The 18,723-nt window shown below is 35.3% G+C and overlaps 1 protein-coding gene across 1 annotated transcript in view; it reads left to right on the top strand.

Annotated features, from left to right (window-relative positions):
- Window positions 1–18,723, top strand: part of KLHL1 (kelch like family member 1) — a 183,692-nt gene that overhangs the window by 40,109 nt on the left and 124,860 nt on the right. The window contains exon 2 of the mRNA XM_066313373.1: window positions 18,263–18,445. Within this exon, the coding sequence (XP_066169470.1) occupies window positions 18,263–18,445 (183 nt within the window). The remainder of the gene's footprint in view (window positions 1–18,262; window positions 18,446–18,723) is intronic.

The raw sequence follows: 18,723 nt of genomic DNA, 5'->3' as shown, positions 1-18,723 counted from the left end.
ATTTTTCATACCTTTTTGATGTGTCTTACATTAAAACACTCTGAATTGGTGAACAAAATCAGGTTTCTTTGTGGTGTGAGAGAAAGAATGAGAGGGTCTGTAGCAGCAAGTGGAGTGGCCTTTGACCTTGGTATTTCCAGGTGCCAGAAACTGGGCCGTTGGATTGTCTGAGTTTGGCTCCTGGAGAGATCCGGATACTGCACTGGGCATAATTTCTTTCTCTTGGGTTTTATTGTGCTCTCTCTTTTCTTTTAATGACTGTGTTATAACTATTGTTAATAATTTAATTGCAGTTAATAAACTGTTCTTATCTCAACCCACATGTTTTACTTTTTCCTGATTCTCTTCCCCCTCCCCCTGGGAAGCAGGATGGGATGGGGAGTGAGCCCAAGGTGACACAGCAGTGCCATTTTCACCATTTAGAATTTCTATTAGAACCAAAGTGTTTTCAGATATTGCAGATGTATCCTAAATATAACAGCACAGCATTAGAATTGACAAGCACTTCAATGAAAGCATTTAAGTATTAAGGTAAAATTTTGATGTGTGATTTGTAACAGAAGAACATAGCTTAGATACACCTTTGAGTTCAATATTTAGTTTAAACTTACTTTGCATTTCAGCAACAGTGCAGAAGGTTTTCCACAGAATTAGGAGTTCTGTCGTGTGTAATCAACTTGCTAAGTAAACTATGTGTTAAATGATTTCCTAAATATTTTTGGAGTCTGAGACGCTTGCAAAATTGTGTACTAATTTGATTTTTCTTAATTTCTATAACTGATTTTTAAATCGTCAGAAAATATACTCTCAAGAAAAAAAAAAAAAAAAAGTGAACAAATAAACCCAAACCAGTAACCTTTTAGTGTCTTTTATTGTAAATAGAATTATATTGTGCATTTTTTTAAAAATTATGTACTTGTGCTAGCCAGGCACATATATCATTTAGTAATTTGCATTAAATTAAACCCATAATGATAAAGTCATCATTAATTACTTAAGGGAGGCAAGCATACTATTCTGAAAGCAAGGAAAGTGATAAAATGTTTTTTCAAGAAATTTGTTACAGAGACAGCATATAGTGATGAGCATAAGGATTGGAAGTTAGGCTTTTTCAGTGTTTAGGTGTTCCAGTGATGTTTTATGGATGAGATTCATCCAGACACGCACAAGTAGAATAATCTTGAATAAGAATGGTTTTGGAAGAAAACTCTAAGGGTTATTTTTGTTGGTTTAGTTTGTGTTTGGTTCCTTTTTCCCCAGCACTGCATGCACCTTTGAAATAACTTCTCTTGATGCCTTGTCAGTGGTGGTGTTTTAAATCAGAAAGGTCTGTCCAGAAAGAATGACTAGTATTTTACAATCTGTCGCAATTTCATGTTATGATTGAGAGATTTCATACTGTTATAGGATGAATGAGTCACTCCTTTTGACAGTGAGGAAAAAAGATCATGTCAAGCACACTGGAAGAGCTTCAATGAAATATGAATCTTGGAATCTGTGCCTGCCAATAGCATAATGCATCCTTGACAGATGCCCAAATACAACAGTTGAGAAGCCCAAAAATTAGTGGGCATGCACACATCAATATATTAAATTGAATTCTCCATCACAACAAATCTTGGCAGACATCAAAATCATCAGCAGGTGTATTTCATTAATAAAAGTCAGTCTTATACACAATTGTATGTAATTTTGTGATATATAGTGTGCAGTGGTTGCAATTATCTAACAAGCATGTAGTAGTAACTGCTATATTATGGTCACACAGTCTACAGAGAAGATATACTAGTTTGTTTCTCTATTACATAGTAACTCTTGTTTTAGTTTCTGGCTATTAAAATGTGATGATGATGAATATTAGAATTGTCAAAATAATTTGGAAATAAAGAAGTTCTACTCCACTGCAACATGCATAAAAAATACAGGTGTAGTGCCTTAGTCTTTTAATAGTGAGAAGTTAAAGGTCCTCTCTAGTAAAAAACAAACATAACAAAACCCCAGGTCTAGTTGGGAATTTACTGATATGGAGTAAATTTTCTTGACTTTAAATTGGAATTATCAATGTTTGTTTGATAACCATGAAAGAAATTCATAATCAAGCAATTATTGTTCAAGTAATTATAGTTAGCATTACTTCTTGTTGAAAGAAAATATTGCATGGTGTAAAGTGGTAAACAATTTATCTTTGCATCGGAATAAGAAGGTTGGCTGAAACCTTTGTGTTTGTTTTACAGCACTCATAATGAAACATGGGCCATGCTTACAGGGATTAATTTGTCTGCTTAGTCTGAGAATACAAGTTGCTCAGGTGCAGGAGGAGAGCTGAAAACAAAGCACTTATAGCCTACAGACATCTCTGGCCAAGAGATTGAGCTATAACATTGCCAAATTGTCACATTCTGCCCTTAAGCATGTGTGTATGATAGTTTGATGTGTTCCACTTATAAAACCTTTTAATACAAGTTGGATTTTTAAGTGATGACTAAATGAAATGAATTCCACAATTAGGGCTCTTTAACTGTGCGTTTTGTAAACTACTCATCCCAGACATCAGTTTCAATAGTGAAAAATTGTCATATCTATGATCATTCTTAGAGGTAGGCTAGTATTTACAGTATTAATACCTTCTCTTTTGTCTTACAGCTGCCAAAAATATGGCAACATGCAGTCATGACTAGAAATGGCTTTTCAGCAAAATAATCTCAAGGAAATAAATGGATATGGCAGCAGATAATGCTTTCTATAGCTAATGAATATTAGCTGTTGAGTTGAATAAATAACGAACCTACCAAGGCAGTGCACAGGACTAGACAATCTATACAAATCATAGAGCTGTTTAAAATGCTTCAGATGCCATCAGTTACTTATAGTTTGTTCTGGTGCTTTTTCTTTTTCTTTTTTTTCTTTTTTTTTTTTTTTTGGTTGTTGTTTTTTTTTGTTGTTGTTTTTTGTTTGGTTTCGTTTTTTTTAGTGGTTTTGTTTTTTTTTTTTTTTTGGGTTTGGTTTGGTTTGGTTTTTTTTGTTTAGTTTATTAAACTAAGGGGAGGATTTCCTGTTAATTTACTTCTTCCCTCCCCCTCAGACTTCTTATATGGAGGAATACTCTGGCAGCAAAAATTTTGACACGCAGCAAACAACCCTGGGAAGATAAATCCACTATGTCGGTTTTGCTGACATGAGATTGCCGTGGAATTATTCATATTTGAGGACAGAAGTGAACACTCCCAATAACCTTACAGACTGAAGGGCTTCTCAGGGATATCCTATACTAGCATATTCATTTGGGTTCCGTATGAAACATGGTGAAGTCAGACATGAATTAAGACTGGTTTTGTTGCACTGATGTGAATTAATTGTAATAAATTCAGTATTATTACACTAGTATGTCTGTAGCATGACTGGATTTATAGTGATTAAAAAAGAATCTTAGTTGAGCATCTAAATTGCTGTTCTATAGATTACTGAATTTGGTTTGTTGAAAAAGCAAATTTTATGTAAATCTGTATATCTTTGTGCAACAGCAGCTTTTCATTTTTTGGATATTTAATTTGTTGTAATGTTTTTAATTTGTTTTGATTTCATTGAATTTGGAAATTTTGGAAGTGGACTAGAAAACGTAAGTGTAGACTATATATATATAAACACACATATATACATCCATTTGAAGTGATGTAGTAAAAAAAAGTTCTAAATATGAATCTAAATGACTACGGTGTCTGCTTGATTACATTGTTTATGTTCTTTGGCTTTTTAATCCCAGAGGGATATTGGTAGTAGCTTTCTCAAGTCTGAGGCATAATAAACATGCTCTTTTCAGTAGTCAGGACTTTCTATACCTTCTGAGTCATGTGAAGGAACATTCTAAAAATATTCTTAGAACTTTATTTGTCTAAGTAGGATTACTTTTATCTGAATAGGTTTTAAAATGTCCTTTATTACTGAATTCAGGTAATGTCTAGATTCTTTCTGGTTTAAAAAATAATTTAATTTGCCTTTGTACTTTATTTATTTATTTATTTGTTTAGGCACTCAGATGTGTTCTATTGTATTTGCATTTCATCCAAAGAATGACAAAGAAGGCAGTGAAAAATCTATATTTCTTTCTAATTATGGGTGTAGACATAAACAGTGTTTCAGATATTGGTTGATTAGAAGTAGATTTCTATTTTCTGTTTTTATATTAATCTTCCCATTTCTAGTGAATATTAGATTGCTCAAAAAGATGAATAAGTAGTAATATTCAAATGCACTGCCATATTTTATAACATTTTAACATTTTTAATGCTTTAACTTTTTTATAATAGAATATTATTAATGCAATGTATTTTAATACCCAGTATTGTGTGAAGAGAACATTCATAAGTTATAATTCTGAGATACTATTACAAAATTTCAGGTATTTTTCTTTTGATACGTTGTGTAACTATAAAACTAAGTAGAGTTATATTCTACAGTCAGTGATCGTTTTAAAGTGTGTTTCCAGAGATACTGGGTCTGATGGATATCACATTAATTATGTTGAATGAATAACCCATAATAAAACCATTTAATTTATTCATGAATGATCTAAGAAGTTTGAGAAATTATTCTGTATTTGACTTTAGCAGTCATATCTTGATGCTGTTTGATAGCTTTATAAAGGTTGCAGATGTTCTTAAAGATGTCACATTTTTAATTCTTTTCTTGAATAAGATGAACTTTAATTTTTTTTCTTTTTCAAGTATACTTGAACTGGAATTTTATTTTTATCCCATAGTTAAAGAAATAAGTATGAAAAAGCCTATCTGTCACAGGTCTTAACTACTGTTTAAATAGCACTATAATTCACAGCTACACTATTCTATGTAGATGGAGCTTGATTCAGATAGTCAGGGAATGGCAGGCTCTGGAAATTAGTCTATATGCACTGAAATTAGCTTGACATTTGAAAACACATCTTCAGAAAGCAAAAGTGAGTACATGCACGAAAAAAAATCAAGTAGACTTGAGACTTGACTAGGCAGACACTTTTTGAGATGGAAACAGTGACAGTATAAATTAGCCTGGTTTATAATGCACTTGATTAAAATAAATCTGATTCTAGTCAGTAGTTAATTTTGAAATGGTGTGGGGTTCACTGAAGCTAGTTGGAAGTGAATGCTTACAATTCTGTAAACCTGAGAAATTAAGGGATTATATACTTTGTAATAGAAGTGGGTATTTTTTAAAATGCTTGACAAGTTAATGAATACTCCATATGGATTAATGGTAAAATACAGCCAGATAATCGTTGTTACCATGCTTTAAAGCTGTCCTAAGACAGTAAGAGAATTTATGCAATTTTTTTTATGTCCAGTCATCAAAGACATGCAAAAGATGTAAATAGGTTTTATCTCTGTCTATATGACCTGAAGTTTGTTTCTCTTGTCCTCTAAATATAAAATGGGAAAGAAAAAGAAAGAGAATGGCATCAAAACAATTGCTGTGATGTAATAGCCTAAGGAAAAAAAAAAATGGGAAGCATAAGCAGCAATCAGCGTTGTTAGAAAATACTCCTGGACACTCCTCTTTACATGCACCAGTATTGCATTATATAGAATATAGGTAGAAACATAGTTGTTCAGAAATCTAGACATGCCTTTTGTCACCACTGGAGCTCAGCTTCCAAAGGAGGCTGTTGCTGCAGTGTTACATACTGAAATGCCTGAGGATGAATACCTATCATGAAAAAAGATTCTCAGGTTCCTTAAATGTTTAATGCAAAAGGCTAAGTACAACAAAATGGACATCCATAAAAGCCATCACACTTAGAGTCCTCATAAACTAACTAATTTAGGGCAGGGGAAAAAAAAAAAAAAAAAAAAAAAACCAAACCCAGAGATATAGCTTTCTTTATATCTTGTACTTTTTTTGTGTGTATCTCAGGAAGTGCCTCCACCTGTGTCTGACTAGCAGGCAGAACTGTCTCATATCTGTGTCTCTCTCAAGATATGGGGAAAAAATGTGCAAAATTCCTCATCACAAAGGTCTGGCTTCTTTTTGCTATTTGTAGTTAATTCTGTGGTCAGAGCACTAATGCTCTCTCTTGATTCCTTCTCCAGGGAAAGGTCTTTGGGTTTACAGACTCATCTGTGAAGGAGAGAGTAAAAGTATTTCAGCTACTTCATCTTTCAAGAAGAATTAAGCAAAAGGCGGGGCATGGGGGGGAAGGGGGGGTGCGGTACAAAGAAATACCTTTGCTTTAGTGGGAAAAAATCGGAATTATGGGTTTTGTTTTTATGTTTGTGTCACACTTTGGATTAAAAAAATGGCAATCAGTAATGTGGAAAAAATAACATAGGGATTTTTTTTCAGTTCTATGAGGTAAGCATTAGTTATGCCACAGGCTGCCTAGCTCTCTGTAACTGTACATAATGTTGAGACTTTGACTGGAGGTTTCATACCTTCAAGTTTGCGAATTAAGGGCAGTATTTAATGTAGATGCGTGTGTTCTTGCCTTTTTATTCGACTCAGTCTAGCATATCACTCTTATTGCCTGATTTCAGCCTCTCTAGATACTAATTTTACAAATACTGTGGTAGACAAAAGCCATATTAATGGCTAGGTGTTTGTGCTACCATGCATGCATATGAAACATTCATTAGACCTTTTTCATATTGATCATAGTATGAAAAACACAGCCTGGATTTGTGCTGGGTTAATGAGTGGTAGCTATTATGAAATATTTAGACTTTAATTGCTTGCAAGTTAAATTCACAATGTTGCGGTGATTCTACTGTGTAGAAACTGAAACCATCAAATTCATCTTAGACAGGATTCACCAAATTGTAAATTTTAATTGCTGTTTTCAGGATTAGCAAAAAAATGTGCTGACACTTCAAAACAGTAAGGCGAAATCACCTAGAATTTTTTTCTGTATTTCAGACGTCTCTTTCTCACTGATTTACAGGTGCTGTGAAATTTGTGAGAGTCACCAAAAGATACATGACATTTGATAGATCTGTAACAAATAGCAGGAAGAGATTGTATGCTGCTTTCCACTGAATGCTGTGCAAACTCCATAAAAGCTTGTCTTGCAGGAGGATATGGGCTTGAATCATTCATACAGTTTACTGAAGGGCAATGTGTGCACACATGTGCCTTGTGATCTCCCACCTCACGTGGTGCAGTACTTAACTGAACTAGAATTTTAATCTTGGAATTTTAAAGATTCAGGTTCCAGTGGTCTTTGGCATGATTTCCATCATAGTCATGAAGTGTTTTAAGTTCTGACATGCTACCTTATGCTGTGGAATATCAGCACATAATATAGTAGCACAATAAAATTTTATTGAAATGTATACTAAGCTTAATATTGATAAAATACTTGCTTATCCTTTTTTTGAATGCCATTGCCATCACTCACATATATCAATTCTGTTTATATAAAGTTCCCATGTCACAAATTAAATGCTGGAAGAAAATGTCTCTTAATAAAAAGGAGATCTGCATCCTTGTGTGTGTTTGTGCACACAGTGAATGAGTGACTGTGTCAGCTAATTTGCTTAGTTTATCCATATAGATATCACCATTCATCATGACAAGACAGTTAACACATAACACAAGCATCTCTCTTAGGCGTAATGCAGACCATCCATTCAGAAGATGCACTGCTACAGAAGGAAGCAAAAGCAGCTCTATTTTAGGTGTGTCACTAGTAAATCCAGCACTGCTCTTTTATAATCTGGAGTGGTGTTATTCTGAGTAGCATGGGATAGAAGAGAGCTTCTATGTCAGTGGCACTGACACTGACTTTATGATGTTTTAAAGTGGCAGTTCTTGGAGAATTACACACTACTGATAGCAGCTGCTAATGGAATTATAGCCAGAGCTGCCTGAAAGATACAGGAGTTTTCCACCATAGCATATTAAAAAACTCTCCTGTGTCTAGTGTTGGCTTAATCAGTTGCTGAATGCACAATCTTTAGTGTGTATGTTTGTAAAAACCTCATTCTCTTCGGAAGTGTATGCATAAATGTTGGGTGGTGATATTTAAATTATATAGGAGAACTATTTTGTAATGTTGTATTTGACCACTTAAGTAAACCACGAAGGCTCAGTGCAGTTTGTCATCTGGAATAAGGTGTGTTAACAACTGAGCAAAGGAAACTGAAAGTCTGTGTTTTGTGACAGCATGAAGCCTGTGTTTTTGGTAGCACTGCTCAGCTGACAGTGCACTGTGGTACGCAATGCATTTCCATTAATTTCTTAAACTATTAAGAAAAGGAATTTATCTCATTTTCACTGTGGTTTGTTTTCATCCTCTCCCTGACAAGCAGAGAAATGAATAGCCATCGTGAGCACTTTACATCTGCAGGAAGACAAGGAAATACATCTCCAGCATCTTGCATTTAACTGCTCAGGCCAGTAATATTTGCCCCCTGTACAACGGTCTTTACCCTTTGTCTCAGACTTCCCAGATGATAATTCCCACTGGGAAGACTTCCACTTGTGTAGGGAAGTTGAGGATATGTTAAATTAGGTTTTGAATTTCTGAGTCCTAATAATCCTTTTCTTTCAACTTTCAGTTGGTAGAAACGGGAATCATAAAATGCCAGAAAATATTTAACCAGAGTATTAAAAAAGTTTTGTGGTGTCAGTCTGTATTCATAATGGAGCTGATGTATCCCCATTGTATCACCAACTAGGCAATTAAAATATGAGTGGACTGTGAATACATGGGGACTGCTTGATGCCTGTGATGAATGCAGGACACTTTCCTGTTTTATGCATTTATTTGCCATAAGAGCATAAGTTTGGAAGACAATAAATCAACTTTTGAGTTTTGTTGTTCTTTTTTTTTTCTTTTAATGAGAAGCAAACAGTCTCACAAATAGAAGAGATTTCATTTTTGCAGTGGTGGCACTGTTTTATTTATTTATTATTTCAACTCAGTCAAAATCTTCATTAATTGAACATGGTGAATGAGGGCAATGATTTTGATGGGATTGGTGAAGAACAGAAAAAGAATGCCTATCTCAAGAAGGAACGTTGCTTACTCCTAAAAGAAGCTTATTCCTGGTCTAAAGTCAAGTTGTTTTCTTTCAGCAGGAATTTTGTCTACTGCTATGACACTAAAAGGAAAGAGAGAAGGAAAGCAGAGCAGCTGGGTTGTACTTTGATGAAGCAGGCTCTCTCGAGTCTTGAGCTAGAAATAGAGAAATATTACTGTCAGCAACCTAAGAAAAGGTGGTTGTGCTTCTTGGTTGTTCTCCAAGAGTGTATGTTTTTAAAAAATTGGTGTTTCCTGCAATGTTTTTTCTGTATTGTGCTTTCAGGAAGCAACTTGCTTTTTACTAAATTTTACTAAAAGCATGCTTTGGAGAATTTTGCATAACATGAGCAAAAACAGCTGCTAAAAACTTTTTCAACTGGAAGGGTTGCATAAAATGGATATTTTCTCAATAATGGCATCATTTCTGCCTGGGCTATCTTTCATTTTCCGTCTCAGAATACATAAACTGGAAAATAAACATTCTCATTAGTAGTACAGACCTATGACTTTTCAATAGTGTAGGTTTATATGCACCTAGTATCTGTTTGCAGGGAATTTATACTTGTAGGCTTTTTCTTGTATACTCCATGATCAAAAAATAAATTCATACAGCAAGATCCAATATAATAAAAAAGTTCTGTCAGTAATGTGAATGTGTAAAATATATCAGTATGTGTCCAAGTCATTAAAATATGGCTAGGAGAACTCTGAGTCAATCATCAATTTTCCAGGAACAGCTGGAACAAGCTGCTCCCTCTATTTGGGCATGCAAAGCTGAAAAAGCAGTGGATGCAGCATTAGCTGTGTGTGGGAGAGAACAGTCCAACCAGCATCTATTTCTGTTGCATAGCAAGACTGTTTCGAGGCAGAATCGATGGAAGATATGGGGTGGGGGGCAGAAAGTGTAATTTGTCAGGGAAGTGTGATGGCTGCTAACTTGTGACAGATGTTTGTAGCAGCACCATTATTACTATAGCTGTCAGGTGCCTGGCATGACCAGTATGATGAACCTTAAAAAATCAGCTTTCCTTCAACAGTTTTCTCTGGATTTTAGGAAGTGCTTGGAACTTGAAATAGGGTTTGTAAAATGATCATCTTTGTGTTGAAATAAGTTTCAGAAAGGATGAGAATGATTTTAGGTATGAATTCTCTGCTGTGCTACACTACAGTAAATTGTTGTATTTTAACGTGGTGAGAGAAAAACTGTGAGATCTTAGTTACATTTCTAAGGCACTGTAAGAAGCAATGAGTAGATTTGAAAAAGTATTAAAAAGATAAAATATTCCTTTGATTGTTGGATATATTGCAGAACACAAGAAAACAGAATAAAATATTCAGTGTCTTAGATACTACCAGGGAACTCAACTATCAGACAGGAAACGAAAATAGTTTAGTTTTTATTTGTATTTATCATTTTTCAGTCATCATTTAGAGATACTAGATTTTCAGGGAAAAATAAAAAATGAGAGCCTGTGAGAAAAACAGCCCTGCAGATGCCAAGGCCAGTGCAGGTGTGAGAAGATGTGCTCCAGGCACTGGAGCTGAGATTCCCTTGCAGCCCGTGGTGCAGACAGACCATGGTGAAGCAGCTGTGCCCCTGGAGCCCGTGGAGGTTCATGAAGCAGCAGAGATCCACCTGCAGCCCTTGGTCTGCACCCCACGCCAGAGCAGGTGGATGCCTTAGGGAGGCTGTGACACTGTGAGAAGCCCACACTGGAGCAGGCTCCTGGCAGGACCCATAGAGAGAGAGATTGACACTGGAGCAGATTTCCTGGCAGGACTTGTGACCCGGGGGGTCACATGCTGTAAGTTCGTGAAGGACTGCAGAAGACTGTCTCCCCTACAGAAGGGACCCACACTGGAGCAGGGCAAGAGTGTAAGGAGTCCTCCCCCTGCGTGATGAACTTACTGCAATCCCCATTCCCCATCTCCCTGGGCTTCTGAGGGGGACAAGCTAGAGAAATTTTGAGTGAAGTTAAGACCAGTAAAAGGGAGTTATTGGGGAAGGTGTTTAAAATATGTGTTTCATTTCTTATTATCCTCCTCTTCTGATGGTTAGTAAATTAAATTAATTTCACCAAGTTGACTTGGTTTTGCCTGTGATGGTGATTTTTGAGTGATCTCTCGAGTCATGCATTAGGTGTCTCAAAAGCTGTTAAAATGAGATCTGAAATTCTGAATTAAAACAAAGCAAAAAGACACATACACACTAAGCAAACAAAAACCCACTCCAAAATACAAAAATAATCTTAAAAGACACAGCTGAATCAATTATCATACATGAAACTGAATGAAGTCAGTTCCTTCTCTTTACTTTTAAACTTGCTCTTTACTAAAAGCATGCTTTGGGGAATTTTGCATAACTTGAGCAAAACAGTTGCTAATAACATTTTTGACTGGAAGGGTTATATAATATGGATATTTTTCTCAGTAATGGCACCATTTCTGTCTGGGCTATCTTTCATTTTACCTCTCAGAATACATAAATTGGAAAGTAAACATGCCCCTTTGTAGCACAGAAGGGCAGTTTTCAGTTGTAAATTTTCAGTTGGAAACTTCTGTATCAGAATACTTTTGTAATACATCTTTGCAAAAAAAACATCATAAGTGAATAAAATTGGTAAAAGCTATCCTTATAAATATTTTGGTATTTCTTTGGAGACAGTTTATAGTTGTAATGTAAAACAATATCAAAATGTAACTTTCTTAGCCTTGCCTAATAAAACATTACAATGTGGCATTTTTCTGTCTATTGAAGAAAAAAGCCCCATCATCCCAACCTCCCAATCTCTGACTTAATTAAAAACCACCTAACCAACAAACTTTGAACTTTGCATATACTTAATTTTTCTGGAAGTATTATATTATATTTTTAAGTTTGAAATCATTCTATTGATAATTGTTGATGCTCACTCTCAATCTTTATTTGGAAATTCCATTTTTTTAATATCAGTCTAAGCTGTGTTGGACTGCTGAGCCCAGTAGTCAACAATTTGGTTGTTCATCCATGGAATCTAAGTTGCTGAGAGTTGTAAGTATTGCAGAGAGGTGCTGAAAGTAATATTGACAGAAAGTAGAGCACAATATTGGTAGGAGTACTAGTAGAGATGAGCAAAATCTTACACTATTTTTAACACTGGGCACTGGACTGTGGAGTGAGAGGAGAGGAAATAGGAAGCTTGAACTAGTTGTTTAGAAGACTGTAGAGGATAAAAGGTGAGAAAGTATGAAGAGATAAAGGATCTATTGAATACTTAAAAGAATGAACCAAACATCCTAACAGTTTAAGTGGTTCCTAGGTCATAGGACATAGAACAAACTCATTTCATCAATAAAAGTATTAAATTCTGGAATAAATGGGGGAAGACTGAGGAAAGCTAAAGCATTTGTCATCAATATTACTGAATTCTGTAAGTAATTGCTTTCAGAGTAATGTGAAGTTTTAGTAATTGTTCATTAATTTAATTAATTTTATTTTTACAACAAGAAAAAGGCAAAAATAAGGCATTTTAGAAAGAACTGAGATCTAAACCCCCCCTGGTATTTCAGGAGGCTATGGAATTTTTATGTGTTGGTTTATCACCATTGGCAATAGAGAGGTCTATGCTTGTAGCTTAGGTTAGGTGATTATCTAGGTGAAGGGTTATAGATAAGAAAATATCTAACTGAGAGTGTTTTGAACTGATTTTCCTTTCCCAGGAGAGAGTTCTCCATAAAATTCTCCAACAAAAGTCCATCCCACGGGCAGCAGTTCTTCACAAACTGCTTCAAGCAGGTCACTTTTCCAAAGGCTGCAGTCCTTCAGGCATAGTCTGCTCCAGTGTGTGTCCCCCAGAGGGTCACAAGTCCTATGACAGGAAATCTGCTCCAGCATGGGCTCATCTCTCCATAGGTTTGCAGGTTCCATCCAGGACCCTGGTGCAGCGCAGGGCTCCCACAAGTTCACAGCCTCCTCTCAGGCATCCACCTGCTCTGCTGTGTGGTTCCTCCATGGGCTGCAGGTGGATCTCTGCATCCTTGTGATCCTCCAAGGGCTACAGTGGCACAGCTGCCTCACCACAGTCTGCACCACAGGCTGCAGGGGAATCTCAGCTCCAGTGCCTGGGGCAGCTCCCGCCCCTCCTTCTCTACTGACTGGAGGTATTACTGCTGTTTCGGGTTTGCCCAGCCTTGGCCAGCAGCATGTCCATCTTACATCTGCCAGGAACTGGCTTTGCTGGACATGGAGAAGATTCTAGCATCTTCTCAGAGAAGCCAGCACTCTACCCCACCCCCATTAACAAAACCTGGCCATACAAAACCAATACAGCTCCTAAGCAAGGGAACCATTTCTTCTCTATAGAAGCAGTTTGGTGTGGTACAGTAGTCTCTTCTCTGTCTTTCCCATGTTTCTGAAGAGCTCCTCAAACAACTTGTCTAAGATCACACATTGAACTGGTAGCTAGTATTTGTTCCTTGTGTCTGGTAATACTCTTAAGATGTACGGAAATACAGAACAGTAGAGGATTCAGCTGTAGTTTTGCTGGGCACACAGATATCCTATGACTGTGTTTTGCCTTAAGGTGTTCAAGGAATGAGTTACATTGCAAGTATCTTGATTCACAAATTTCCTTTAGGAGAAGACACCATTGTAAAGTATACATTACACAGATGTATCTATAGAACAAGCTCATAATATGAACTGTATTTTTTTTTTTTAATTTTACATAGAAAAGGGATCTCTCTGAGACAGCAGCAATACATCTCTGAGAGAATCTGGTAAAATTAAAAACTTCTATTTGATATTTCATTATTTTTTTATCTGATACTTCTACCTGCTGAAACTCTAGGCAGAGCCCATAGTTGCAGATATGATTGCTGATAGCAGAATGAAAAGCAAAGTTTTTGTTTACAAACAGAACTTTAACGTTGCAGTAAGAAAACTGTTTAAAGTCTTTATAAAACTACCTCTTGCCTTTTTGCAAGTGATCACTAATGAGAGCCATGACTTCTGACAGTCCATCTTAGATGGTGCAATTCCACAGGCTATTGATTTCTAGGCATTCAATAAGTAATTTTTAGAGAACAAATTGTGTGAAGATTTTTTTTTTTTCACTCTTACATATGGAATACTTCTTCTGGGTTTGCAAGTTATAAATAGCAAAGCAATGCTTCTTTCACTGAAGAACTGGATATATTTTTTTCTTGACTATGTATTTTGGATATGTACCCAATAATATACACTAAATGAAATTGAACAGGTTTTGGAAAAGATTGCGTGATCGATCCTGCATAAGTGAAAACTGAAAAAAAAAAAAAGGTAAATACAACAGGATTTAATATTCCAGTAACAATGAAATTATATGACATTTTCTGGTTAAAGTGTTCTTTATTTGTGGCCAGGGCTTTCAGTGGAATGAAGGATAAATGTATTGAAATTGAGCATTTAAAATACCTGAGTACTCTTTAAAGTTTTCTGCTATACACAGTGACATAAATCTGCTGCTTTCTGAACCTCTATGAATATAATTTCCAGAATGGAAACATTTCTAAATCTAAGCCTCTGTTTACAGAGAAATGTGCTGTGGTTTCAAGTCATATGAATTCTCTATTTCACAGTACCTAATTTTTCTATTCCTTTTTCAGGATATGGTTTAACTACTAATTTTACTAATTACTTAACAAGAAAGGTAGCTAAAGCTGTGTGCTCTTTAACTCCTTGACAACATTACTGTAAGACAGGTTTTCATTTCTATATTATTGAAATCAGTGGGTTTTTTTCTAGTAAAAGAGGAGCATTGTGGAGTCAGATATTTTAGATTCTCTAGGTTTTTGTTTCTATTTACACTATTTTAAGACCTGTAATGGCTCAAAGACTGGATTTTTCTCTACAGCTTTTCGCTCTTTAATAATTTCTCTTTTCAGTAAGGGCAGGATGATGTTCTTAGCACTGAAAATAGTCTGTACAAACTTGCTAAGTTGGGTTTTTCCTTTTTTTTTTTATTATGCAATATGCACTCTAGTTTGCCATTTCATGAAAAAACCCACCTGTTAAGATTATTGGTTATTTGCAATGTTGATAATTTTTTGTGGGCCGTTTAGTATTCTCATTCTGCAGTATCACCCTTCAGTAGCAATGCTGTAATCTTGAGAAAGGTTTAATGTCCTTATTTCTGTACTATTAACTAGTTAATAAGTGGTTTAGTCTGGACAACTACCAAATGTTTGAAATTTTCACACTGAGTTCAGGCTTTGTACTTGCCAGCTGAGAAAGATTATGGAAAAAGTCCACCTGGAGTCTGTCCAGTTCACTGATTACAGGATTTTGAGGTACACAAATGCTAAAAAGGGTTTTGAAAGACTCAGGGAATTTTCAGTCAGATTTGTGTTGAAGTTGCTGCTGAATGCAATCAAAAAGCCTCTCACTCCATTTATGGTTTGATTTGTTTGCACCTAAACAAGAACAATATATGCAAAGAGAAATTGTGATTTTCATATTGCTAATTGGCCCTGAGTACTTATATATGCCTTTCACAAAATGGTCATTGGTAATAAATAGTAAATAAATTATAAATTTGCTTTAAATAATTCTTGCTTTAACAAGTTGCTATCTTATTTAAAGCATTGATTATGCAGACAGAGCATTTGTAATGAAACAGAGATAGCTCCTGAATAGGATAAATGGCAGGCTTTTTATTTGGGCTTTCTTAGAAAATAAATAAAAGATTAACTTATTGTATTCTACTAAGCTTATTGCTTGCTATTTTTCATGATAATATTTAAAATATGCTGGGTCTTTGGTGGCTTGCTTTTGTGCAGTCATTTACTGACTTGCTAAGTGACATATACTGAGTTAGAGGATAGAAAATGTTGCTTATAAATGGCTAGCAGGAAAGAGCAAAATTTGTGGCAGACACTGCCTAGCAGTTCAAGAGCAAAACTGACTAAGCTTATTACAGTCCAATCTTACTTCACAGGACCAGCATAAATTCAGTCAGAGTACTTCTCTTTTTGTGACCTGGAAATGACAGCATTTTGAATAGCCAAAAAAATTTGGGACTAGTATCCTATCTATTCAAATGTAAGCTGACCTAGACCTACCTTTTGAACTAACAAACAGTGTGAACCCATTAAGATCTGCTCATTCCTGTTACTGTAATTTCTCAGGACTGCTGTTTCTGTCACTTCCAAATTCCCCAGAGGAGAGGAAGAAATGTGTCTGTTTAAACCTATAAACCTCATTTATTAGGCATTAATTTATTTCTTCTAAATTACTTGGCATTCTAATTCTCCACTAATAAAGACAAAAAAAAAAAAAAACAACTGTGTATGACTACAATCAAAGTGAAATGGAAAAAAAAAAAAAAAGAAAGAAAAAGAAGCTGAAATATCTGCCCACTGCCCATTATAATGGGCTTAGCTCTGTCATTAGAATTTTATGGGAAAGCATCTGTTGATTAACCAAAGATGTTAAAATAAACTTGGATTTGTGATCAACGTGGTTTGAGACCAGAACTCATAAGCAAATTGCATCACTCATGGAATGAATATATTTGTTTTATCCAGGAGGAAATATCTGGCATGAAGTACTTGACAATACAAGATTAGCTATAACAGAATTAAGAAAGTATTTTTTTCTAAATCACCAGTTTGTAACTGTTTCTGTTGAGGAATCATATGTAATAGTATTTCCCCAGTTCAGTTTCCTATAGAAAGGTTCACACATATTGTAACCTTTGTAGCATAAAAATAACAATAACAATTAATTTAAACCAAGTGATAATTTTTCACTGTTCAACTTAATGTAACAAAAGTGAATTTATTAATTATAAAAGAAGTTTAAGTAAAGTGAAGTTACTTAATTTTAAATGAGAACTCATTCTGTTAAGTTAGCACCTGTACATGGCACAGAAGAGGTGTTGGGGTAGTGAGATACAGAAGTAGCTGTGTTGGTTCCCTGTAATATTATCTGCATGTCATATTCAATTAGGCAGTATTCCAGCTACTTTAAAGGAGTGCTGTGAAACCTAGTGACTCCTGTGACAGGAAGATGGACCAGCCCTTCCTCCTTAAACCCGCTGGACCCTGTGCAGTGACTGTAGGGGACTCGGTGGAGCACTTTTGAATAAAAACATAATACAAAAGCAAATCATTATCATATCTCAAGAATTAGACTTGGGCCTTTTTTATTATTTTGTTTTATTTTATAACTGCATTTCATCCCAATTTTTAAAATTTATTATGCTTATGTACTTTTCAATTTTTTTCCCAGCACCAGGAGTGTAGACTGCATTTCCTTACAGGTCTTTCAATATCATATTTTTAATGTAGTACCTACTGAATTCAAAACTTGAGTAAGGAAACTGATGTATTATACTGTAAAAAACCCCCATTTTTATGTACTCATTAATATTTAAATTTCAATAGAATATATAAAACAAGATTGGTTTGAATTAATTTATAATACTGTTTCATAGGATAGACTAAGATATGTCTTCTATAGCTCTTCTATTGATCACGTGAACTCTTTTGTATATATCTAGTTGAAGAAAACTAGCTTCATCTGTGAAATCCTTCATTTTCGGCACTACAAGTCTTATATAAAATCTTAAAGCTTTCATTTGAATCCATCTCATTACATATTTGTAAAAGAAGAGGGTATCATCTGTATTGAGAACTGTTTAGAAATTCTAGCATAGTTTCCTAGTTTCCTCAAGGACTAGTGCTTCTTGACACTGATTTTCCACTGCAAGCCTGAACTGAGTAACTTCAAACTAGGAATAAATGGCTGAATAATGGAAAAAAACCAAAGCAAACAAAACAAACAAACAAACATACTTTTTTTCTCCTATTTATTTTTCTTTTCTTTTTCCTTGTAAATATAGACATCATTGTCTTTGCAGATTAAATAAAATTCCATTTTTATTAATAAGTCTTTTGGATAAAAAGTAGTATGTAATTTTTCATTGTGAAATCAATCAGAATTCATTATAAATTATGTCAATTACAGTTTTATTTTTCTTTCCCAAGGGGTGTAAAATGAATCTGAATTTGAGAAAGTGAACTAGAATAGGTGCTCAGAATCAGTGGAAAGATGGGATTGCTTTTTCCATTTCTCTCCCAATGTAGAAGGGTTTTTCCATCTTGTACTTACAGTGATGAGAACTGGGAAAGGATGCATTGATTTACTCATATCAGATTCTAGAAGCTGTGATGGAGCCAAAACTTGGTCACATCTTACCAACATGGAGTTTCTCTTGTGGTTTACAGACTGTCAGGAGCCAGCCACTCCTTGCCACCCCACTGTGACATGGATTCATGTAGCTCCGAGGAATTCTACCAGGCTGTTCACCACGCAGAGCAAACCTTCAGGAAGATGGAGAGTTACTTGAAGCAGCAGCAGCTCTGTGATGTTATCCTGATTGCTGGGGATCGCAAGATACCTGCACATAGGTAGGAGATGGGCATAAAATATTGAAATTACAAAAGTAAATGGTTTAGGTATGTGTATTCATTAGACCAGTGTTTCCCTTTGCTCATTATTATTCTTTCCTCTTGCTTTAAACACAAGTGTAAGTGGCTGAAAAAGGTGGGTTTGAAGGTTGGGGCTTTGAAAGTAAGGGTTTTTTGTACAGATTTCAAAAGTTCAAGTAGCACTCAACTAGCAAACTGATGGTGAGTGTGACTAACAATTCTCACTTCTGTGATGCTATTCTTATGTGAAGAGAATG

Source organism: Sylvia atricapilla, chromosome 2 (genome assembly GCF_009819655.1).
Source record: "Sylvia atricapilla isolate bSylAtr1 chromosome 2, bSylAtr1.pri, whole genome shotgun sequence".
NCBI classification, from domain to species: domain Eukaryota; kingdom Metazoa; phylum Chordata; class Aves; order Passeriformes; family Sylviidae; genus Sylvia; species Sylvia atricapilla.
Note: the sequence above shows the minus strand (reverse complement) of the source record. Positions and strands in the feature narration are given on the sequence as shown.